The sequence below is a fragment of the Petaurus breviceps genome, unplaced genomic scaffold, assembly GCF_028583685.1.
Source record: "Petaurus breviceps papuanus isolate PSGF00001 unplaced genomic scaffold, PetGlider_PUasm1.0 90792, whole genome shotgun sequence".
NCBI lineage: Eukaryota > Metazoa > Chordata > Mammalia > Diprotodontia > Petauridae > Petaurus > Petaurus breviceps.
Window position 1 is genome coordinate 7961172 of NW_027187347.1, and position 24857 is coordinate 7986028.

Consider the following 24857-nt stretch of genomic DNA (forward strand, 5'->3'; position numbering starts at 1 on the left):
TTATAGGAGAAGGATGTTGTTGTCGCGGGGTCTTGTGCCCTGTTCTTGTGGTCTTGTTGCGTGTTTGGTTGTTTTGGTGTGGGGGGGAAGGGGGGAAAGGAGGGGGGGGGAAGGTAGGAACAGAGGGTAGGAAAAACATAAATGAATAGCCAAAAAATGCGTCATCTCTTAAAAAAATAAAAGGACCTGGATGCATTTAGAAACTGTTAAAGAAGAGGAGATTATTGCAAAGTTTATAAAAAATATGACCTCAACATAAGAAGAGTTTGGAATTTTTATTTTTAAAGGGATTAATATTTGCTTTGTGAAATGATTTGACATTGTCTCTTTTGAAAAGAAACATTCGTAAGTGTGGGCTTGTTTTTGATTTTCATTTGATAATGGTTTGAGGAGTGTTTGCATTTGACCTAATAATAATTACACTTTAAAAAAAGTTTAGCATGTTTAATGTAATTAATCCCCCCCCTCATTTTTAAACTTGAATCTTGTATACTTGTAATGTTTTTCTAATGGGGAAATATGAACTGAGTGATTTATTAACACTTAATGGAAGACTTGGCATTATTACTAATATTCTCATTAATTTAAATGCTATATCTTGGTAGTATTCATTGTATGTTTTTTATATCTTATTGTCATCCTTCATGATTCTGGCCACCTGCATTTCCTTCCTTTCTTTCTGCAACTTTCTTCATTTGTGACATCTATAACTTCCCTCTTCTTCCTCTGGACTGGGATTAGGAAGAGTGAATTTCTCAGCAGGTGAGCTATGAGGTATTGATTTGATGAAATACTGGTTAGTTTTGCCCTCCTCATCCATGTAAACAGTCTATATCTTCTCTTTTTCTAAATTATCTCTCAAATTTTTGTTACACGTTGGCCATAATATCACATTCCTGATTAATTCTGCCTGAATAGCAATGCATCTTAGCAGAATTCAACCCATCAAAAGATATGGCAAGTTACTACTACTACTTATGAGGAAGCCTGTGAGGTGTAATGGGAAGAATAATGTCTCAGGAGTCAGAGGACCTGGGTTAAAATCCTATCTATAACAGTTAACTACCTGTGTGACCTTGGACAAGTCACCTTCTTCTCATACCTGCTTCTGTTTTCTCATCTGTAAAATGAAAGGGTTAGCCTCCGAGGTCCCATCCACCTCTAGATCTTTGATTCTATGATTCCCATACCAAAGAATGGTATGGAGAAGAAGAGGGAGAGGTGAGACCCATTCATACATTGAAGCTTTGAGTTAGTCTAATTCTGATGTGGTGAACACAAGAAGGCATAACATCAGCTTGTGGAATTTGTAATGGTGCCTTTATCTGATGTTCTAAATAAATAGATTTAGCTCTAACCAATTCTGTCCTCATGCTTTGGGTGAATTCTCCAGTAAACTAGCTATTTGTGTTAGTACATAAAAGGTGTGAAGTGCTCTGAAATCCCTTTTCAACTCCTTCAGTTCTTTCCTAATTTTTCTGCCTATATGAACAACTAGATTATCTGAGACATTGGAAGGGTAAGTAATTTTCCTCTGCTATTCTTTTCCATAACCCCCACCATCACCAAGAGCAGTGGATGACCTGTCTTTATTTAATTTGCAGAAGGTGAAGGAGGCTTCTCTACCCATAATACTACTCCATTGACACTTCATTGACACTTATTAGCATGCCTTGTTAAAAGAATATCTTTAAGGACCCAGCTTTTCAAAGTTCCATGGGGCCAATAAGGAATGAAGGAATAGTTTCATTCATGTTTTCTGTTTTGTTTATTCATTGTTTTTTTCCTTCTTTCTTCCTCTCTTTCTTTTTTTGGGGGGCGATTAGGGGATGGGAAGAGGGGTTGGTGGCAGTAATAAAAGCAATTATTTTTTCCCTTGGTGTGATATAGTTGGAATGTGGAGGCAAAGAGCCAGAGGAAGATTGGGACTAATAAATTAGAAATAGGTTGTCCCCTCAAACATCAGGATTTCTAAGGTAATTTTGTAAGTAAAGTACCATAAGAATGGGGGAGGGGTGGAGATAAGGACAATATAAACAAATATTACTGAATATAAATGTATCTAGAACAATGGTGTGGTTTTTTCTATTAAGAAGGCAAGGAAGTGTGAGATTTTATCCTAATGTGAGAATGACAAAAATGTTCACTAAAACCTGTAGGAAACCTTCAACTTCTACTGAGATTTACATGTATTAAGGTTATGCCCACCTATCTATCAATCAATTACTCAGCAAACATTCATTGATCACCTACTATGTGAAACAAGCAAAGGGGATAATACAAAGATAAAAATGTTAAGGGTCCCTGCTCTTAAGGGATTGGTCATTCCTTTAGACCTCATTCTGTCAGGAAAGAAAATATGTGCATAGATAAGAATATACAAAATATTTCATATGAAATACATAAAAGATAAATTTATGTAGGGAGGGCAGTTGAAAATCGGGGATGATTACAAAAGGCTTCACAAAGAACAGAGTGTTTTTTCAGAGTTTTGTATGAAATACAGGTATGAGTGTTCAGTCACTTCATTCATGTTCAACTCTTCATGACCCCATTTAGGGTTTTCTTGGTAGAGATACTGGAGTGGTTTGCCATTTCTTTCTCCAGCTCATCTTACACATGAGGAAAATGAAGCAAAAGGGTTAAGTTTAGGCTTAAGGCTTGTCCAGGGTCACACAGCTAGTAAGTCTCTGAGGTCAGATTTAAACTCAGAAAGCTGAACCTTCCTGACTCCAGGCCCAGCATTCTGTCTGCTGCACCACATATCTATCCCATAACTATGGGGATACAAACAAACTAATTTCATTTCAACCTAATTTCTTAGGTTCATAAGTTTAGAACTGGGAGGGACCTCAGACATCTAGTCCAACCTCCTCATTTTCCAGATGTATGAATGGAATGTCCAGAGAAATGAAATGATTTACTCAAGATCACATAAGGTGGTGAGCAGTAGAGGCATATTCTCTCTCTCTATATCCAGAGCCTGCTTTCTAGTGTGTTCCAAATAAGCACCCCCTTAGTGTCCTACTCAAAGCCACTCAGTTTCTATCCCTATATCCTTTCTTCCCATTGTCTCAGCTCTAGGGTAGTCATCAACATTATGAAGCAGAGAGAAGGAAGTAGAAAAGGGTAGAGGGCCAAGGAAGGATATGCAAGAATGCAATTGATTTTCTTTTGTGGTTATAAATAGTCTCTGAATGCTGCTTTAGAAAAAAAAAAAGGGGGAGTTCTAAAAATGTTTGGAACAATGACAGTGCCATGGGCATAGATAGATAGACTCCCAAGTTTGTTCCTTTTGAAGAACACTTCACTCTTCTACCTGCAGAAATTCTGGTAATTTTCAGAGGCAGGATGGGGAAGGATAATTCTCATTAACTTATTGTAAAACTTCTGTTTCAGTCTTTCAAGGGGCCAATAAAAAGAAAAGTCTTTGTTTCAGTGATAATCGCATGCAGGCTTGTGCCTGAAATGAAAAGCATTTGCTCCAATATATTGGATCTCATTCTTCAAACTAAGGCATTGGAGTTGGGGGACAATGAAGCAAAAATAGTTCAAGATCTGAGACTGGAAAGTTCAGTTCAAGTAAAGATTAGTTTGTATTTTTTATGCTATCTACTTCCAGAGAGAAAACTGACAGACTCTGAGTACAGATTAAAGCTTTTTTTTTTCCACTTTCTTTTTCTTTCTTTTTTCTTTTTTTGGTAACATGGCTAATGTGGAAATACATTTTGAATGACTTCACATTATACTTATGTATAATAAGTATCATATTGCTTGCCTTCTCAGTGGGTGAGGGAGGGGCTAAAGGAAGGGAAGGAAAGAATTTGGAAATCAAATTTTTTAAATAAATAAATGAATATGTAAAGAAAGAAAGAAAGAAAGAAAGAAAGAAAGAAAGAAAGAAAGAAAGAAAGAAAGAAAGAAAGAAAGAAAGAAAGTTTATGTATTTTAAAGGCTTTGGAACTATTCTTAGTGTCAGGGTTCAAGGTGAAGCTCTGAGTATTGTTATGATGGCAGAAAGACTGTTTGCTTTCAGATACAGAAAGGCCAATAACTTGATCCCTAATGACTATGGAGACCCATGGATAAAATTATTTTAGAAGGTGACATAAGATTACACATAACAGTTCAGTTGAATGATAGCTTGTGTGTATACATACATACATAAAAATACATATATACACATATACATATATGCATATGTATGTATATATTTTTTCAGCTTTTTGAACAAATGTGCAAGTGGTTAGCTTTCCTTGTATTTTTTGCTTTCATATCTGCATCTTATTTATAATCACTTAAAATAATTTCTTTTGAATTTAACTATATAAAACAGGCAACTAGATGGTACAGTGGATAGTACTAGGCCTGGAGTCAGGAAGACCTGAGTTCAAATCTAGCCTCAGACCCTTATAGCTAAGAGCCTGGGCAAATCACTTGATGCTGTTTGCCTTAGTTTCCTCATCTGTATAATGAACTGAAGAAGGAAATGCCAAATGAAGTCAGACACAAATGAAACAATTTAACAACAATATAGAGATGCAGAAAGGTTCTTATAGTGAATACGATAGACCACTACAATGGTTCAAAGTACCACAAAGAGAATTTGAACTTAGTGGCTGGGATGGGTATGATTTACCCTATTGAAATCCAACACAAAGGCTGCTTTTAGAACTTTTTTTTATTGCATTGAATTAATTTCTCAAAGGATATAGTAAGGACTTGTCAGATTTTGGAAGTGAATGATCATTTCGTCATGTATGCACAAGTATACCCAACCAGAAATCAGAAAATTCCCATGGTTGCTAAACTGTTGTATGAAAAGTATTTTTCAGTGTATGGATTCCCTGCCAAGGTCCATTCTGACCAAAGGTTTTTGACAATAAGCTACTCAAGGAAATGCTAATATTGATCTATATCAAGTTGTTTAGAACTACTCCTCACCATCTACAAGGAGACTTGCAACCTCAGCATTTTAGTGACACTATTAAACATGTTGAGAATTTCTTTTTTTCTTTTTTTTCCATTTTTCAAATGATTTATTAACTTCTGATTTACATCACTCATTTCCACCAGATTTTGAGTTACAAATTTTCTCCCCATTTTTCTCCTACCCACCGCCCGCAAAATAGCAGTCCCACAGGATATCCCCTCCTCCATTCTGCTCTCTCCCACATTTTCTCCCATACTCCTTTCGACTTTTCCAGTAGGCCATGGTGGCTCTCTATGCCCCAGTGCCTGTATATCTTATTTCCCAATTACATGTAAAATAGTATTAATAATAGTATATATATTATATATTTAAACATTTAATTTTAAAACTTTGAATTCCAGATTCATTCCCTTCCTCCTTTGTCACCCACCCTTACTGGGAAGATAAGCAGTTCAGTATAGGTTGTACATGTGTAGCTGATGCAAAACAATAACATAGTAGATATATTGTAAAAGATTGTCTATATTTCCCTCCCTCCTATCCCACTTCCCACTTGTTCTATTTTCTACTTTGATCCCATCCCTTTTCAAAAGTGGATGCTTCCAACTTCCCTCCCCACCAGCCTGCCCCCTATTCCATCATCCCCCCTCTCATCCCCTTTCCCCCTACTCTCCTGTAGGGTGAGGTACCCTATTTAGTGTGTATGTCATTCCCTCCCCAAGCCAAATTCAGTGAGAATAAGGTTGATCCGTTCCCTTTTGCCTTTCTGTTCTTCCCCTCTATTGTAACCATTTTCCCTTGCCTCTTCTATATGAGATAGTTTACCCCATTCTGTCTTTCCCCATCTCTTCTCATTATTTTCCTCCACTTCTCTTATCTGCTTCTTAAGGTCCTCTATGGCCTGTAACCAGCTCGTATTTTCCTTTGAAGCTTTTGGTGCAGGAGTTCTGACTTCACTGTCTTCCTCCTGTTCCATGCTTTGCTCCTTTTTGTCCCCCAAATAGGAGTCTAATGTTGGAATCTTCTGTCTGCTTTGTTTCCTTTGCCTGGTCATGTCGCCCCTCAGTCACTTGACCCCTGGGCTTTTTGCCACAGTATGACTCTGCCACCAGACAGGGGAGCTTTTGTGCCAAACTCTGGGGTTTTCTCAGCCGCCGGAGGTATTAGATGGGTGCCCTCTCTGAGGCCTGCACATGCTCTGGCAACTGGACAACACACCCCATGACCTCCACCCTAGACCGCAGTCCAGATCCAAGCAGGTTAAAGCAAGAGCGATTGCCCCTCAGACTCGTCGCTTGCTCCCCCTACACTCTGCAGGCCAGGAGCTGAAGCTGCCACATGGTGCTGGCTGGCTGTGCCGGAGGAGTCTCAGTGGCTTCTCTCCCTGGGGGCAAAAGTCGAGGTACTCCCACTTACTGGGTCCCAAAGTCCAGACTGCACTGACCTCTCACTTTGTCCTTCTCATCTATGTGTTGTTAAACCTGGAAATGGCCACAGCTGCTGTTGATCTGGAGTTCCTCTGGCTGGCAGTTGGTCAGACCCACCCTTGGTCTAAAACCTCCAGCTCACACGGGCCTGGGCTCAGCTCCCAGACCAATGCGCTAGCCAATTCCTGCCGGCCTGCCAGGCTGTCCTCAGCAGGAAGTTAGCTTCTCTGTGGCATTTTTGGGGTTCTGCAGCTCCAAAGTTTGTTCAGAGTCCCCTTTTTACATTGATTGGGGAAGGTGGAAGCTGGAGCCACTGGGAGGTCCTACTTCTACTCCACCATCTTGACTCTGCCCCCCCTCCCCCCCCAAAGTACCAAGAATTTCTTAGAACATTTTTTAGAATATTCTGATTTTGGTACTTAAGATGAGGTTCTTATGATAGAATAAGGACAATCCTTATAACTAACTTTTGAATTGGGAAGGATACATATGCCGAAGCATACATAACTTTTATGCTTCTTCTGAATGGTAGTGTAGCCTCTTGTCCTGAGATATGGCCATTTAAAGTAGGCAACTAAGTGAGAACTAAAAGATCTGGTGGTTTTGTAGCCATCCTCTACTTAGCACATCATTGTCAGTGTAGCTGGGTAGTGCAGTGGATATTGTGCCAAGTCTGGAGTCAGGAAGACCTTGTTTCAAATCCAGCCTCAGACACTTATTAACTATATGACCCTGAGCAAGTCACTTAACCCTTCCTGCTTCACTTTCCTTATCTGTAAAATAGGCATAACAATAGCAACTACCTCACAAGGTTATTGTCAGGACCAAATGAGATACTAATTGTAAAGCCATTAGCCTGGTGACTGGCCCATAGTAAGCACTATATAAATGTTAGCTATTATTATTATATGTGCCTCAGTGTCCCTTAAAATCAGACAATCTTATTAACCTGCCTATATCACTAAGATGCAGTGAATGTTGATCATTGTTTATATATTTCACATTGTTTATATATTTCACAATTACTTAATTCATTACATTTAAACTCAAAACTTTTTTCATAGCAGCTGTGGGTCATGTGCATTTAGAAATATAAAAATGATATTTTGCTCCTAAAAATAAATCTCAATTGCTGTGTAAGTGATGGATTGTCTTAAATCATTGGTATTCAGGAAGAGGAAGGGTGACCATGACAACCTTATTTTAAAAAGAAAAGAAGAAAATAAAATCTTTCATTACTCACCCCTGTGTATTTTCTACCACATTACTGTATATATTGTGCATTCATTTTTCATTGCTAAGTAAGGAAATCTCTTTACTGTGATTGGTGCCCATTGGAAATTTTATGAGTCCTAAGCCTTTGTTGAAAGGCCAAAGGAATGTTCACTTGTACAATCTTTTTCTTCTTCCATAATGAATCATGGGAAACACTTTAAAAGGAGCAATTAGTCATCCCAAAGGCTCAAGTATCAAAGGTAAATTTAAAGAAGTAGTACAATATTCTGACCTTTGGTGTATTTTCAAGACAAAAGCTCCACTCATCTTTATGCCATGACTTTATTTCCTTGCTTATGTGATGAAGATTCATAATGTCTCATAATATGCTTTCTGTTTCATTGCCTTCCTTTGATCAGTTCATTTTTGGAATTATTTTAATGCACAATGACAGTTCATATCAATGAACTGTTAGTGTTTCCCCAGAAATTACTTAACTTTTAAGACTAAAAGTCTCACTTTATTTCTCGAAATGTCCCAAACTACTTACTAGCATGAATGCTCTACATGGATCTAATCAGCATTCTGAAGAGATGTCTAGGACTGTAATACTGTGTTAAAGTTGACATGGCTGCTATATAAATAGAAGTTTAATAGTCAGTTGTCATAAAAATAGTCAATGCATTGATGGACCAATTTGAGATGAATTTTTATTCCTTCTTCCTATCCCTTGTCTTTTGGCCACTTCACCCAAGGACAGGCAGCAGCAGCAGCACCTTACCAAAACAGGAGAGAAAAGGAGCTGAAGGTCAAGTCAACCAATTTTGTTGTCAATGGCTCTCATAGAAAGTTTATCAGGCCATGGAAATATTAGATGAACATTAAAATTAAATGTAGGCTAAGATAAGGGGTTTTTGTTTTGTTTTATTTTATTAACTTGAAATTTAATTTTTTCATGCTACATTTTCACATTAGCATGCATAATTAGTACTCAGAATTGAACCCAAACTACTATTTTGGTGAAACCGTGTCTCATCATTGATTATAGCCAGGGCTAGTTAGAAGGGAAGTATTTCACAACATAAGCATAAATCACCAGGTTAAAACTGTCTGAGGAGCATTTTTTTTTTAATGACAAGAATTCACTATAGGCTGTTCAAAGAGGTCATGATCTAGGAAAGAGATGAAACAGCTGGTCTTAGGGCTGTTCTGTCACATGGTCTTGTCACCTGCTTTTACCCACAATCTTTCCAAAATTTTGATGCTTCAGTGTTAAGACTGAGGTGAGAGTGGGGTGGAGGGCTTCTATAGGGAGGTTCATATTTAATTTTTTTTTTTAAATTCCAGGCCATTGAGAGAAGCTGAAAAAGAAGAGAGAAGGAAAATATAAGATCTAAACTTAATAGCTGAAAGTATCATTAGAGGTTACATAGTCCAATCTCTTTAATTTACAGAGTAGGAAACTGAGGCCCAGAGAGGTGCCATGACTTGCCCAGATTGATCCTCTTGACTCTCTGTAGTAGTGGTAGTAAAGGATCCTGACTCTTCTCTTGTCTCTCATTTTCACAAAAGCCATGGAAACTCTCTTAACCAGATTTCCTCCTGGTAGTTTGTCATTTAAAACAACTCTAGAGGGAGCCATCCAAAGCCTTAAGGCTTCAGTGCCCAGGTTGTGGTCTTTTGGGGTTTATTTGTCCAGAGTTTTCATGGGTTTGAAGTGAATGTGAAGGAACTATCCAGGAGCACTGTGTGAAATGAGTAACCTGAATCCTAGGATTTGTTCCTAAGAGAAGGCTCTCATAAAGCCCCTTCTTCAACTCTATCTTTTGCTTGAGGTGTGAGAGTACACTAAGTTTCTTTGATCACAACTGCCTAGAAACAAATTAGAACAGTACTCAGAATTCATTTGCAGATGTTTTTTATTGCTGCCTATGGGTTTATAGGCTCTTTTCTTTCTAATGAGATCTCAAGATAGAAAAATGAAAGAAACTAACTTTTTTTTGCATGTGGTTCTTTTAGGGTATAATCACCAACAGATGAATGAAGGACAAAGGCAGAAATCTTCTGATTTTTACAACCGAACTGCATCTGAATCAAATGTCTATTTGAATAGTTTCCAATATTCAGATCATAGTTACAAGGATCATGCCTTTGATACTTTGAGCATGGATAGCTCTGACAGCATGGAAACCAGCCTTTCTGCTTGCTCTCCTGACAATATCTCCAGGTAAGGTTTCTGATTTGTAAAAGACATTTGTTCATTTTAAAAAGCAAGGCTGTTACTGGAGATTAAGATTTTTTAAAGAAGATTTTCATGGATTTTCCCTCTATATCCACCCTCCCCCCTCTACCATCTATCTTCTATGGCAAAGAATTTGAAAGAAAGAAAGAGAAGAAGGAAGGAAGGAAGGAAGGAAAGAGGGAGGGAAGGAAGCAAACAAGGAAGGAAGGGAGGGAGGGAGGGACAGAGGGAGGGAGGAATTCAGTAAAAACTAATCTATATATTAAAAGACTTGACATCATGTATGCTGTTCCAAATGCTTGAACTCCTCCAACAAAAGTCAGTTTTAGTTTCAAAGTCCAAATGTTGTGACCCAGTGAAAATGTTTTCCAGGCAAGGAAATGTAGCCCTTTCCATTCATTTTCTATCTGTGCCCTGTCATCCTTACTGGATGTGAGATATAGTACAGTAGATTCTCCTCTATATTAAATTACTCCATGATTTTATCCTGAGTCTAACTAGATGGAACCAGTGGACTTAGACCTACGGAAACCCTGCAGTCTATTCAGCCACTACTTTACCTCCTCAAAGCAGCAAATGCCTACATTAGAGGCAGAACCTTCACAGTTCTTAGAGTATGTTTTTAGTAATATAGCTTTAGCTAAATCCAAACATTAAAATACTTGAAAGTTTTTTGGTTTGTTTGGTCTCATTTTGCATCTGTGTTGTCCCTTTGAGATAAACAAAGTGTTGTATAATGAATTCATCTCATGAAAGATAGCACTTAAAGGATGGTATGGAACAAGGCATAGGAGGGACAGATGTTCATAGGATTATAGTCCAGGGGAGAGGTGATGAAGATCTGAAAATGAAATTGCTTTAGGAAGTCAAAGGTTTCCTGTCACTTAAAGGAGGGCTTCAAACAAGACTGGAGATTCTGTAGAAGGGATTGAGCCTGGAAGTCTCTTCTAATTCCAAGATTCCATAATGAGAACAACTAAAAAGTCCCTTTTGAGCTCCAACTTCAGTGATCCTATGATGTTATAGTCCTGGATTTGTGGTATCCTCAGGAAGAATTTTAGTTAGTGTGAGGAGAAGGAACACTTAAAAGATAAGAACAGGGCATGACTGATTTTGTTCATAATAATTAGAGAGGTGATTTCAAAGGGCATGGTGGAAAAGACAGGTAGAGGTATAACCAGTATTAAAGTGAACCTGGAAAAAATTGAATTGAACTGGATAGGGATGGATATATAGGAGAAAATATCAGGGAAAGGGAATGCAATAAGTTGTTGCAACTTTTGGCTAGCAAGGATTAGAAAGGTAGGAAGGTAGAAGATATGCTTAAAGGACATTTTATTAGTGTGGGAAGGACCAATCCTGAATAGGTAGAAATTTGATAGTGGAAAAATTTATTAGTTTCAGGATTCCAGTGAGAATCTGAATGAATTGGAATGTTCTTGTGAGCTACTGCTTGACATGTTTTTGTTTTTCTCTCTCTTTCTTTTTTAAAACCCTTGGTTGACTGAGTGCTTTCTATTGATGTGTGTTGGGGTTGAGGAGTTGCCATTAGTTGGTCTCCTTAGTTGAGGTAGGGCATCTGTGTATTTAAGTGCCTAGTGTACAGCCCACAAAGGCGGCTAGGTAATACTGTGGTGGAGAGACTAGGAAGTCTGGGTTCATATCTTGATTCAGGAACTTATTACTAGCTGTGTGACCCTGGGAAAGTTACTTGACTTCTATCTACCTCATTAGATTGGAAAAATAATAGTGCCTCCCTCCCAGGGTTGTTGTGAGGATAAAATGACCTAATGTTTGCAAAGTGCTTTGCAAGCCATATAGCACTATAGAAGTGCTAGCTAGTCTTATATTACCTTGTGACCTTGGCAAATGGATTAACTATTCTGAGTCTTAGTTGCTAATCTGTAAAACAAGGGGGTTAGACTACATGAACTCTAAGACTCTTTTGACTATTAGATCTCAGATTCTATCATAATACCAGATGCTCTGCAAAATCAGGATAAACAAACAGACCCTAACATCTCCGAGCTTGAGTTGTAGAGGCCCCAGTTCCACATAGCCCTGGGAATTCAAAATACATCAGTTGAAATAATAGTATCAGCAGAAGAGTTTTCTCTGGAAATATCTTAACAGAACATCCAGATCAACTCCCTCATTTTCCAACTATCTTATTTTGCAGATGATAGTATTAAGTCCTGGAGTAGTTAAATGACTTCTCCAAGTACACACAGTCTGTAAATAGTAAAGCCGGGATTTGAACCTGCGTATTCTGGCTGCAAGCCCAGTTGTCTTTTCCTATACTATAACCTGTAGAAGGCCAAGGTCATCCACTACATCCTGGGCCATTGCCAGTCATCTTGATCTTTTGGCCACTGGACTCTGATGACTTTGGAGAACCAAGCAAGGTTCTGTCTCACAAATCCAGTTCATGCTCATGTGATACCATTGGTCCTCTTCAAGAACAAAGGTTGAACAACAACACCAATGATTACCTTTAGTGGCACTGTGCTGAGAATATTGACATACCACTGACTTTCTACTCTCTTAAGGAAACTTTCTGTGCCTGATCCTCTTGTCTATAAAAATTAAAGCAATATTGTTTTCCCTTCTGTTCCATATAGGAATTTCATGAAAATAAAACAAGATTTAAGTTTGAAAGCATTTTGGAAATATCAGCATATAAGTTTTAGAGCATTTTCTCTCTTTCCAGAGGTGATCACCTGAGATAGAAGCATCCATTGAAAAAACAGCATGACCTTGTTTAGTGGGTCATTTACCAAATTTCATGAAGCACTCAGATATATAACCCATGAGTCGTAGGATTTTAGAAATCAAAAACTAAATCATTTCAAAGGCAAACTCTAGCCTAACAGTGCTGCCAAGAAGCAGTGTGTGGGAGAAGAGAATCAATGCTGCTGTTTCAGAATAATTACAGAGCAGTTTATTACAATTCCAGCATTAATGATTGAACAAGTATTTACATAGTGCCAGAGATGCCCTGCTGTGATCAAAATAGTTAGAATTCATGGAAGTGGGGGGAGATGGAGAGTCTGAAGCTTAGTGTTTGGATCATTATTTGCTAGATTGAAATGATGGTAACAATCACTTAAAGGCTGAATAAAATTGTGCATGCATCGTTCCAAGGTCAGGAAGATCGGTTTCTGCCTTTGTCGGCTCTGACCCACCAGAGGGATTATTTTACAGATGCTCTTGTGGCACCACGTATTATTTTTTATTCATGTTAACTCTTCAGCCAGTGGTTCATATAGGTAGTTTTTGAGTTCACATTATGGATAACATAAGTTGTGTTCCTGTAGTGGGCTCCAAGCCATCTTCTACACTAAAGGAATTTGGGTAATACTTAAGCCATGTGGATACACATTTATATTGATGAAGTCATAGGAGTTATGATGATAGCTGTCAGTAAGGCAGAGTTTTAAGAAAAAGGGAAAGTTACTCAGTGGTTGGAATTCAACAGATTCAGGATCATGTCGTGTTTGTGAAAATTTCAGTGGACATTGAATAAAGCTGAACATTTTCCACCTTATCAACTTGAAGATTTCTAGGATCATAAGCTGGATCCATTTCAAGGATCAAGAGCTGGAAATCATCTGTTCCTAACTTGGTCTTTTAAAGATAAGGCCCAGAGAGATTAAATGACTTACCCAATGTAGCAGAGTCAGGGGTTTGAACCGGTATTGATTGACTTCGAAGCTAACACCCCTTCCGCTGCACCACATTGCCTGTACATGTTCTTTGTGTTACATTTTAAAGTATTTCCACCAAATGTGTGCATAAAACTATAAACCCATAGGAATTAGTCACAAACACCATTAATCTAATGACTTTATATGGGATGTTTTTGGATAACGACATTTAAACCTGTTTCTAATAATGATTCACCGTGTTTTATATAGTAGAAATAATAGGAAAGAAACTTAAATAATAAAAGAGGGAGCACATTTGATTTCTTGGCATAGTACCCAAGATGAACCATTGTATATTAATATATATACATTATATATATATATATATATACATATATATAGCATGTCTGTGTATGTGTGTGTGTTCATGTATATGTGCACATGGAGGCTATTTTATTATTTCAAGCACATCATAGGATATGTGTTATAGTAATATCCTGGCCTCAGTTTCCTAATCTGTAAAACAAAGAGCTTGAACTAAATTATGTGTACAGTTCCTTCCAACTCAACAAATCTTATATCCAGTGGCTTTTCTGCATCACATTAAATTTCTCTTGGGGAACTAGAAAAGATAACTTTCTTGTAATATTAAATAATATTGATGAAATTTTGAACACTTGACCTTTTAGTATGAAAATGTCGGTTGTCACCTTCACTTTATCAGATAACTAGGAATTTGCCATTGAACTAGATGCTGAGACAGAAAAGTAGTTCTTTATTACAGACTTTAGTAATGTAAACATAAAAGAGCTGTTTATCAAATCTGCAAATGGTCTGAAGTACGGAAGGGGTGATGAATGCATTTAAGCTCATCAAGGTCAGGAATTTTTTGTTTTTGTCTTGATGGCAGCATACAGAGTTTCTTGCTCATAATAAGGGTGTCAGACATTGGCCCTGATGGATGACCGAATGGGTATCCTCTAAGACTTTGGCAAGGGTTGGGGAGTGGAGAGAGATGAGGAATAGACTGGTTCTTCTGTGATGAGATGTCATGGGGATAAGTGCAAAGTTCTGCTCTTAGGTTTGAAAAAGGCAACTTCACAAGCACAGTATATGGAACATGAGACTAGATAGTAATTTTATGTGAAAGAGACCTTGGATCTTAAGGGGTTTGTAAGGTCTCTTACCTACTTTTAAGGAATAAATACATTTTTTCTCCCTTCACATAATGTCCTCTTATTGATGGGAGGAATAGCTCTGAGATGTCAGTAAGAGCAGTTGACGAGTTATGGATTATCTTTTTTTTCCCCCTAAAAGTAAAAGAATATGTTTAAGCATTATCAATACCTCCTAAAGTGCTCTTACCAAGGCTCCATTAGAGACTTAAGGAGGGAAATTATATTATAACAGTCTGGAGTAGTTAACCCTATGGCTATATAACACCCGTCTCCCATCCTCATTTTATTGATAAGATATCTTTGAAAGGAGAAGGGAAAGATTGTGTTACCAATGCCAAATACACTGAATTCTAAAATTAGCAGACTCTACTACTTACCTAGACTACCTAGCCAGTGGTCACATGTGGCTCTTCATGGGTCAGAAGCTTTTGAACAGCAATTGAGCAGAGCTCACCCAGTCATGTTTGCTAGTCAGTACCAGAGCCAGGATATTTTTAATGTCAATCAAGCGTTTAATATTACTTCATTATTAATGATTGTACATTTAAAATAAAAGGTGGATAAAGCACTGGCCCTGGAGTCAGGAGTACCTGAGTTCAAATCTGGCCTCAGATACTTGACAGTTACTAGCTGTGTGACCCTGGGCATGTCATTTAACCCTGAAAAAAAAATAATAATGATAAAGCAATGTCTGTTCTCAAGGCACTTCTATTGTATCAAAGGAAACATTGAGTTCATTGTACCTTCCACCATACCATGTTATCCCTAGGGCTCTATTCTTTGATAGAAAATGCATATTTCATTAATAGTTGTCTGGAACTGGATCTATGCTTTTATTGGTATAGGGAGCTTCTATTTGAGGAACTCTTGGTATTTACTTCTCAATACCTTAGTCTCAGAAAGTTACCTAGAGCCCTTGGGGCTTAAGGGACTTGCCAACTTGCCTGAAGTCATAGACTCTGTGTGTGTTAGAATTGGGACTTCACTCTCAGTTCTCCTGGCTTTGGAACCAGTTTATTCTATCCATCTTCACTACAGTGCCTCTCTATGCAATTTGCATTAAGAAAGTTACCTCAGGAAAACACAATAAGAATGCCCTTTGGAAAAAAAATCTGCCTACTAGGACAAAAGATACTAGATTAGGGAGATGTCATTCTTGTTTTCTTTTTTGAAGCCCAGTTGAAAAAAAAGAGTAGGAGATAAATTTCTGGTATGATTTTTGTTTAATTGTATAGTAGCATACCCCCAAATTATATATAAATTAAGGATATAATTCCATGCTGGAATTCTGGTGACATGAGCTTAGCCTCATGGTTTATTATGCCACAGGAAATGTCCTGTGGAAATGTAGTGTTCTGTCACATTGTGGGTAGATTTGACCTTCACATTTTTTGTTGAGACATCCCTTTTTGTAGCAAGTTTACCACTTGCTGCCAAAGTTATGTGATTAAAGGGGAAAAATGTGCTTCTCCTGTATCAAGATATCCACTGTGAAACAAGCACGTGGCTTGAAATGAAGAATAACGTGCTAAAAGCCAAGAGATTTCAAGATTCAATGGTGTGTAAATTTTCCATTCCACTGAAGATGCTGAGGTAATGAGCATATGGAGCTAAGTAGTCAGGACACTGATGCACAGCTCCAGTATGTGCATCATCGCTATTGCTGCTAATAACAGTTTTTAGCTTAGCTGGCCTGGAGAAGACTCTTAATACAGTGCTACCAGTTAGGGAACTATTACAGTAGTCCAATTAGTGGTAGGTGAGAGCCTCTGCCATTAGATTGCAAGCTCCTTGAGAGCAGGCTTTTGGAGGTTTTTTGGTGAGTTTTATTTTTCCTTTCTCTATGTTCCCAGTGCTTAGTATAGTGTGTGCTATATATAATAGGTTCTTAATAAGTGTGTGTTGACTAACTGGCTAACTGAACTAACTGGTGATGGCCATGTAGATGGAGAAAAGGGGCCAGATGTCCGAGATATTGTAGAGGTAGAAAATAGAAGATTTGGCAAATGATTAGATAAGTAGAGTGAGAAAGAGTCCGGATTGTAAATCTGAAATACTAGAAATACTCTCGATAGAAACAGGGAAGTTTGGTTAGAAGGTCTGAGGGAAAGGGATCATTGAGAAGAGGCTATGGGCAAGGTCATGCCGCATAGTCTCATTAGGTCCTCGGCTTCTAGGGCAGGTTGAGGGAGTAAGTGTATGCGGCTTGAGGAAAGAAGAGCAAGTGTGGAACAGCCTGATGTGGGAAGGAAAGGGATGAACAATTAATTGTGAAGAAGTAAAAGAATTGCCTTTGCTCTTCATTCTATGGCATCACCATTCACTCTTGAATTTTACTGTAGTGTTAATAGCTCATAATACTAATAGGCACAGCCTATTATATCTGTTGACAGCAAAATACATGTGAATAATGATGTATTATTTTGTATTTTCATCTCCCTATTTATGTCTTCTCTCTTCAAATTAATACTTCTAGAAACGTTCTGATCTCCATTATTTTTAATATCCTTATAAATTTGCAGTATGGTAGAAAGATTTGAAGTGAAAAAAACCTGAATTGAGTCCTGCCAATTACAAGCTGTCACCTCTCTGGGTTTCAGTTTCCTTATTTGTAAATAAATATACTATACTATACCAGTATAGTATAATAAAGTACTACATACTTAATAGGACTATTGAAAAGGATCAAGTTCCAAAGCTGTCTCACTTGTTTGTTTCCCTCTAAACCTTCTTCTAGTTTATACATTTAAAAAAAAAAAGATTCATTAATGAGCTTGTTTTTCTTTTTTTCTTTTTTTTTTTTTTAAAGCAATTGGGGTTAAGTAACTTGCTCAAGGTTACACGGCCAGTTATTTATTTCTGGGTGTGGTGCTGAGTATCTGAGCTCGGATTTGATCCAGGTCATCCCGACACTGGAGCCGGTGCTCTTACTCACAGAGCCATCTGGCCACCCCTTGTTTTTCTTTTCATTGGATAAGATCATCACTATCACTATCTCCCATTTTCCTCAGGTTTTCCCTCCAAGAAATAGAAAAGTCCTTCCTTATAACACATAAATATAATTATAATTAAAAAAAACAAGTACAGACATTAGCCATAATACATTTTTTTCTTCACCTCTAGTTCACCTCTCTGTAAGAGATGTGATGTGTCTGTGTCATTATCATTTCTCTGGAGCATTGATCAGAGTTCTTAGGTCTTTCAAAGTTGTTTTCCTTTACAATGTTATAATCATTGTATAAATTGTTCTCCAGGTTCTTATCACTTCATTCTGTATCAGTTCATATCAGTCTTCCCAGATTTCTCTGAATTTGCCCCGTTTTATATTTCTTATGACACAGTAATATGCCATTACAATTATATACCCTAACGTGATAAGTCATTTCCAAATTGATAGGCATTCCTCTTTGTTTCCACTTCTTTTTATGACAAAAAAAGTATTTTTGTAAATATGGGTTCTTTTCCTCTTTCCTGATCTCTGTAGATATCTGCCTAGTAAAAGTATATCATTGAGTCAAAGGATAGATATATCAGCTAGTCATTTTGGATGTAATTCCAAATTGCTTTCCAGAATAACTGGATCAATTCACAACCCCACTAACACTATACAGCCACTCTGGCAATTGTCATCTTTTTGTTTGGCAGCTTGGTCCATTTTCTGGATGTGAAGTAGAAGTTCAGAACTGTATTTATTTGCTTTTTTCTTATTGTTAATGATTAGAAGCCTTTTTATATAGCTGATGATAACTTCTCTTCTTTTTTATAACTGTCTATTCATATCCTTTGACCACTTATCTATTGCAGAATGACTTGCTCTTATATGTCTTAGATATTAGACCTTTATCAAGGAAACTTGTGGAAAAGATTTATTCCTTGGCATATTTTTCCCATTTTAGCTGCATTGATTTTGTTTCTGAAAATATTTCCAATTTTATGTAATCAAAATTATATAGATGTTGTAATTCATTTTATCTCTTATGACCCTCACTATACTTTATTTGGTCAAGTGTTGTCTCCTACATGTTGTTGCAAAAGGTATCTCTTTTCCTGTGATCTAATTTGCATAGGATATAACCTTTTATATCTAGGTCATGTATTTTGATACTTAGTAGGGTGTAGGGTGTGAGATGGTAGTAATTTCTGCCAGATTGTTTTTCAGTTTTCCCAATAGTTTTTAATCAAATAGTGAGTGGTTCTTATCAACACAGCTGGGGTCTTTGGGTTTATCAAATACTGTGCTATAATATTTGTTTGCTTCCAGATGGCATATTCCTAATCTGTACCATTTACTGACTTTTCTTCTTTTAACCAATACCAAATGTCACCTAATCTTGCATATGGGCATTGCTTATAATCTACATAGAGTTTCATCAGACCACCCATACCATTGGTTGCAAAATAATATATTGGAGACAATCCTGTATGTGTTTTATGGATTTATCATACTAAACTAGGAAATTCTTGGAAATGTTATCATATACATGAATGTAAAACATGGTATTTCTTAATCTATAATGGCATCCTTACCATTCTCTTTAATTTGTTCAGTGCCAGCACTTCAAATATTGCCAAAATAGAAGAAATGGAGAGGCTATTGAAACAGGCTCATGCCGAAAAGACACGTTTGCTTGAATCCAGGGTAAGTACTCTGTATATCCATTTAAGAGAGTCACTTTAGTGTATGTGGTAGAAAGAGCTTGGAGCTGAGAATGGCATGACCTTCCTATGTCTAATTGGCTGTATGACCTTGTTAAATAATTTTAAATTTTTTGTTATTGTTGTTCAATGATTTCAGTCAAATCTGACTCTTCCGTGACCCCATTTAGGGTTTTCTTGGTTAAGATACTAGAGTGATTTGCAATTTCCATCTCCAACTCATTTTACAGGTAAGGTAATTGAGGCAAAGTTTGGTGACTTGCCCAGGGTCATACAACTAGTAAATATCTGAGACCAGATTTGATCTCAGGTCCTCCTGACTCCAAGGCTAGTACTCTGTCCACTGAGCCACCTAGCTGCCCCATAATCTTAAATTAAATAAGTTAAATAAATGATAGACAAGAAGCTCTCTGGGTTCCTTGTTTCTTATCTTTTGAAATGATAGGTTTAGTCTTTAAGATCTCTTCCAATTCAGAAATTCTATGATTCTAAATATAAAAATCACAGTTGCCAGAAGCTAGGGTGAATGTAACATAGAAAGTAAAATTTTTCTTTAATAAATGACAAAATTGTATTTTTCCAAGAGATTTTAGATAATCCTTTGTCTTAATGTTTTTCTCTTCTACTTTAAGCCCATGTTGATTATTAATATGGGCAGCTAGATGGCATAGGGGATAGAATGCCAGGCCTAGAATCAGGAAGACCTAAGACTAAGACTAACTGTGTGACCCTAGGCAAGTCATTTAACCCCATTTGCATCAGTTTCCTCATCTGCAAAATGAATTGGAGAAGAAAACAGCAAACCACTCCAGTATCTTTGCCAAGAAAACTCCAGATGGGGCCCCACAGTCAAACATGACTGAAAAGACTGAACAACAAGATTATTAATAATATGATTACATAGTAACATTATTTAATGACATTGATATTATATTACATGTCATGTAAATAACGTGTAATAAAATAATATTATAATAGGATCACCATGTCCTTATTTCTCTCCAGGGTTTTTTGAGAACCTTCCCCCAGGATGGCTAGGTGGCACAGTGAATAGAGCACTTGCCCTGGAGTCAGGAGTCCCTGAGTTCAAATCTGGCCTCAGACACTTAACACAAAAACTAGATGTGTGACCTTGGGCAAGTCACTTAACCCCAATTGCCCTCCAAAAAAAAAACCTTCCCCCCCCCCCCAATATCTCTTTATCTGTCTATAGAAGGCCCTTCTTTAGGGGTAGCGAGGTGGCACAGTGAATAGAGCACTGGCTCTGGAGTCAGGAGGACCTGAGTTCAAATACAGCCTCAGACACTTGACACATTTACTAGCCAGGTGACTTTGGGCAAGTCATTTAACCCCGATTGCCCTCCAAAAAGGAGAAAAAAAGAAGGCCCTTCTTTTTCCTTTCTCCCATTCTATTCTAGAATTTAAATGAATGTGCTCCATATTTTTCATATTAACCAAGAAGCAGTAGAACAACAATTATACTAATATCCTTAAATTTGTAGCAGGCAACTGGGGGGAAAACTCAAAGAGTAATTCCTATAACGAGAATTTGGAGAACAATTTGCCCTTGAGGAGAGAGCATTCTTTCTTGTGGTTATAACAATGAAATAACTTTGAAGAGAGTTAAAAGACTGACTCTTCATATAAGAACAATACCTAGATCCCAGTTATGCTCAGTTATTGAATTTCAGCTTACAGTAATCCCAAAACTTAACCCTGATTCTATTTACAAGTTATGTTATTCTCATTTATCGTGTTGGCAGAAATCCCTGTAATGGCTCCCATCTTTCATTAAAGTTTAAAACCTTTCCTTGCAATAGTCCTATGAAATAGATTGTATTGTGTTCATTTTACAAATGAGGAAAATGAGGTTCAGTGACTTGCCTGACGTTACACAGCTATTAAGTCTTGGAACCAAGCCTCGAACACAGGTCTCCTGACTCCAAGCAGCATTCTTTATGTTAAATACTGCATTGCCACTATACTTATCAAGCACTATATTAGGAAGATTTGAGTTGTGTTTGCTTACTCTAAAACAGTGATTTTTTTTGCATGATATATGGTGGTATTTAGGAACGTGAAATGGAGGCCAAAAAACGAGCTCTAGAAGAAGAAAAACGGCGTCGAGAACTCCTAGAGAAAAGATTACAAGAAGAAACTAGCCAAAGGCAAAAGCTAATTGAGAAGGAAGTAAAAATACGAGAGAAGCAAAGAGCACAGGTTGGTCAAATTTTTAATAAATTTGGATAAATTTAGTATATATTGCCCTCTTGTGGTCATGTCATTCATTCTATATCAAACAAGAAGAATGTGTTTTTTGGACCAGCACTATACAAGCCACCATTCTATCATGAAGAAAAGAAATATCTTTTTAGAAAGAAAAGAAATATCCAATATAGTGCTAGCTTACATAGACTATGAAGGATTTTTTTTTGTAATTTTGAAACAAAAAAAATTTTTCTAACATTTTTGCTTGCTCTTCACCTATCATCCCATGATCTTTTTTTGTCCTTTCTTCTCTCTTCTCATTGCCACCACTCTATAGGCTCTTTTTACTCCCTCCCTGAAATATTTCTGTAGCCTACTAATAGTTCCTCTAGCTTATACTCTCTGCCATCCAAAACTATCCATATCTGCCAGGATAATTTTCAGATATTCAAAGATCTGTCATGTGACTTCTACTCAAGAGTTGCCAGGTCCTCTCTGTTGCCTAAGTAAAGCTCAGATTCCTTGACCTGGCATTCATGCTCCTCCATAATCTATATTCATCCTATTTTTCTACTCTTATATCATATAACTTCCTGTCCTTAGTTCTGCCATCAGGCCATATTAAACTAGAAAGTTACCCTGAACACATTCTGAACTGTTCTATCTTCATACCTTTGTTCACAATGTCCATCCTTCCCCTCTTTCTCTATTGAATTCCTACCCATCTTATAAAATGAGGGAGTTGTACTAAATGACCCCTCATGTCCTTTCTAGATTTAGTAAATCAGTCAATCACCAAGTATTTATTAAGTGTCTGCTACCTAACAGTGACTCTCCTAAGCAAGGGGAATACAAAGAAAGGCAGAAACAGTCCCCTAATCTCAAGCAGCTCATATTCTAAGGTCTATGTTCTTCTTGGGGGCTAAGGTTTGCATTAGAGTAGCCCATTTCAAACATCATCTTTAGGAAGCCTGCTCTGCTTCCCTACCGTCAATAATCTTCAATGTCAGACCTCAAATAATACTTTTCTTTTGCCCTTCTGTATTATGGTATATCATAGGTGTCTGTGTGTTGTATAGATGTGTGTCTACTAGACACAAGTAAGTTTTATGAAGGCAGAGAACTATTCTTATCTGCTCTTCTATTGCAGTATGATAGGGGTTTAAGAACTATTTGTGAATTAATGTGTGTGTTCTAGAAGCTCATAAGCTAAGTCAAATCTTTGAAAATGTATTTAGCATATTTGGTGAACTTAGAGGTTTGGGAACAGGGGACTTTTTTTTCTCCTACCCACCCACAAAAATATGTCAGAAAAGTAAAGTAAGTATTTCTGTGTACAACTTTAAAAACATGAGTGAGAGAATCCATTCCATCAAAACATTCTCCTTGGTCATACCTTGTGGCACATGTGGTGTTGTATGAGGTTGGCAGAGTCTAGGAAATGGGACAGACACTTAGGGTCTAATTAGAGTACTGAAACCATGTGGTTCTGGCCAAGTAATTTAACATAGCCTTTCTTTGACTCCATTTTGGTATCAATGAAATACTGATAATTATCACTGCTTCCCTTTCATTCATAGGGCATGATGATGATAAATGAGATAGCATATCTAGTAGATATTTGCACTCTCTAAGAAAGGCACTATGCAAATACTGTCAAGTCATTCCATTTTGAGAACCTTTTCAATCTAGTATGTTCCATCTAAAATCATATACTTCATTTAAGAGCAAAATTAAAGTCAGAGCCCCTGGCCTTTTCATAGTTCACATATTAATAATACATGTTCTGAAACTGTTAGAATTCTTAGATATTCATCTTCAGTCTTTTATCTAAACATTTTATACTTTGAATGCTTATCAGTAATTCATAATATCAGTCATTCAAAAAAGTTATGCTATATTATAGGAATGAATCTTATAAATAAAGTTACTTGCTGGATCTTGTGTTCAAGTATCTAGTTTTTTTTTAATTGGTAAACTCATTTTTTTTCTTTTTTGGAGGGGTGTGGCAATTGCCTAAAAGGAAAAAAAATGCCTTGTAGATGGTCTATTCTGCCTCCATTTTTCAATCTGTCATTTTTTTTTATACCTAAGAAATAGATGTAGTATAGTGGGAAGAATTATGGATTTGATGTCAGGACCCCAGTTTAAAGCCAAACTCTGATACTTATCACCAGTAAAACTTTGGACAATCCACTTTAAGTCCTCTGATCTTGATTTTCCTTATCTGTAAAAGGAAATGACGGACCAGAAAACCTCTAAGATGACATCTAGCTCTATATCTATGATCTTATATCTATTACCTTTCTACAACTAAGGAACTAAATGATATACGTAAGAGACTTATTGAGATTTTGCATATTATACTCCTGTTGTAGGAAGGATACTATATCCGTAAACCAAAGTTAGATCTAATTTCTTGCCATACTATTGTAAGAGGACATTGCTTACTTTCTTTCACATTTTTATGCCCTCTGAATTAACAATCCTTTAGGGTCTAATTAGGGCAATGTTAGCTTCACTTATATATAGTTGGTGTGAGTTTGTTGTGGTTGTGGTTGTGTTGTTGTTGTTGTGTTAGGGAGGCAGAATGCAAGAGTCATCACCAGGGAAAACATCTTTTTTTTTTTAATTGGAAATAAATAGCTTTACCATCACGTACCTCATGCCTAGACTTCCTTGTAGTGCAGGGTAGGAGGGAGGGGAAGTTGATGAGTGGTGGCTTCAGATGAATTCATCACTCAGAATACCAGAAATTGAGGAGTAGAATCATTCTTCCAGACTCACATTTATTTCTCCTGATCACTGCTATAGTCAACCACACATGTTCACAGCATTACTGAATGGAAACTGAATTCAATTAAGCACCCATTTTGTTCAAATTACTGGGTTCAGCTTGTAAAAGTGTAGTTTGAGCAGTCACTCCTCTCATCATTGGAGCTCCTTATAAAGCTTGTATATTCTAAACGGCTAAATTGCAGTGATGTTAAGCATTCCTTAATGTGTGGTGTGCTCCATCAGACCGAATAACATTTTCCTAAAGATAAGATGGAAAACCACAAATCTGGAGAATTAGATAATGTCTTTTATTTTTTTAATTGTATTGATTTCTTTTATTTTTATATCTCCAGCACCTAGCACAGTGACTGGTACACAGTAGGCACTTAATACTTCTTAGATGATTGATTGATATCACCTTCATTTTCAAATGTATCCTGCTAGCCTCCCCTGTCCAGTGAAGCATCTGTAGTAGTAGTAGTAGTAGTAGCAGTAGTAGTAGTAGTAGTAGTAGTAGTAGTAGTAGTAGTAGTAGTAGTAGTAGTAGTAGTAGTAGTAGTAGTAGTAGTAGTA

General features: G+C 37.1%; 1 protein-coding gene across 4 annotated transcripts in view; it reads left to right on the plus strand.

Moving 5' to 3' along the window:
- PHLDB2 (pleckstrin homology like domain family B member 2) overlaps nt 1-24857 on the plus strand; it is a 155581-nt gene that overhangs the window by 117707 nt on the left and 13017 nt on the right. For all 4 annotated transcript variants that reach the window (XM_069069826.1, XM_069069827.1, XM_069069825.1 and 1 more), the window contains 3 exons: nt 9595-9802; nt 19191-19281; nt 21372-21518. In XM_069069826.1, coding sequence (XP_068925927.1) covers nt 9595-9802; nt 19191-19281; nt 21372-21518 — 446 coding nt within the window. The remainder of the gene's footprint in view (nt 1-9594; nt 9803-19190; nt 19282-21371; nt 21519-24857) is intronic.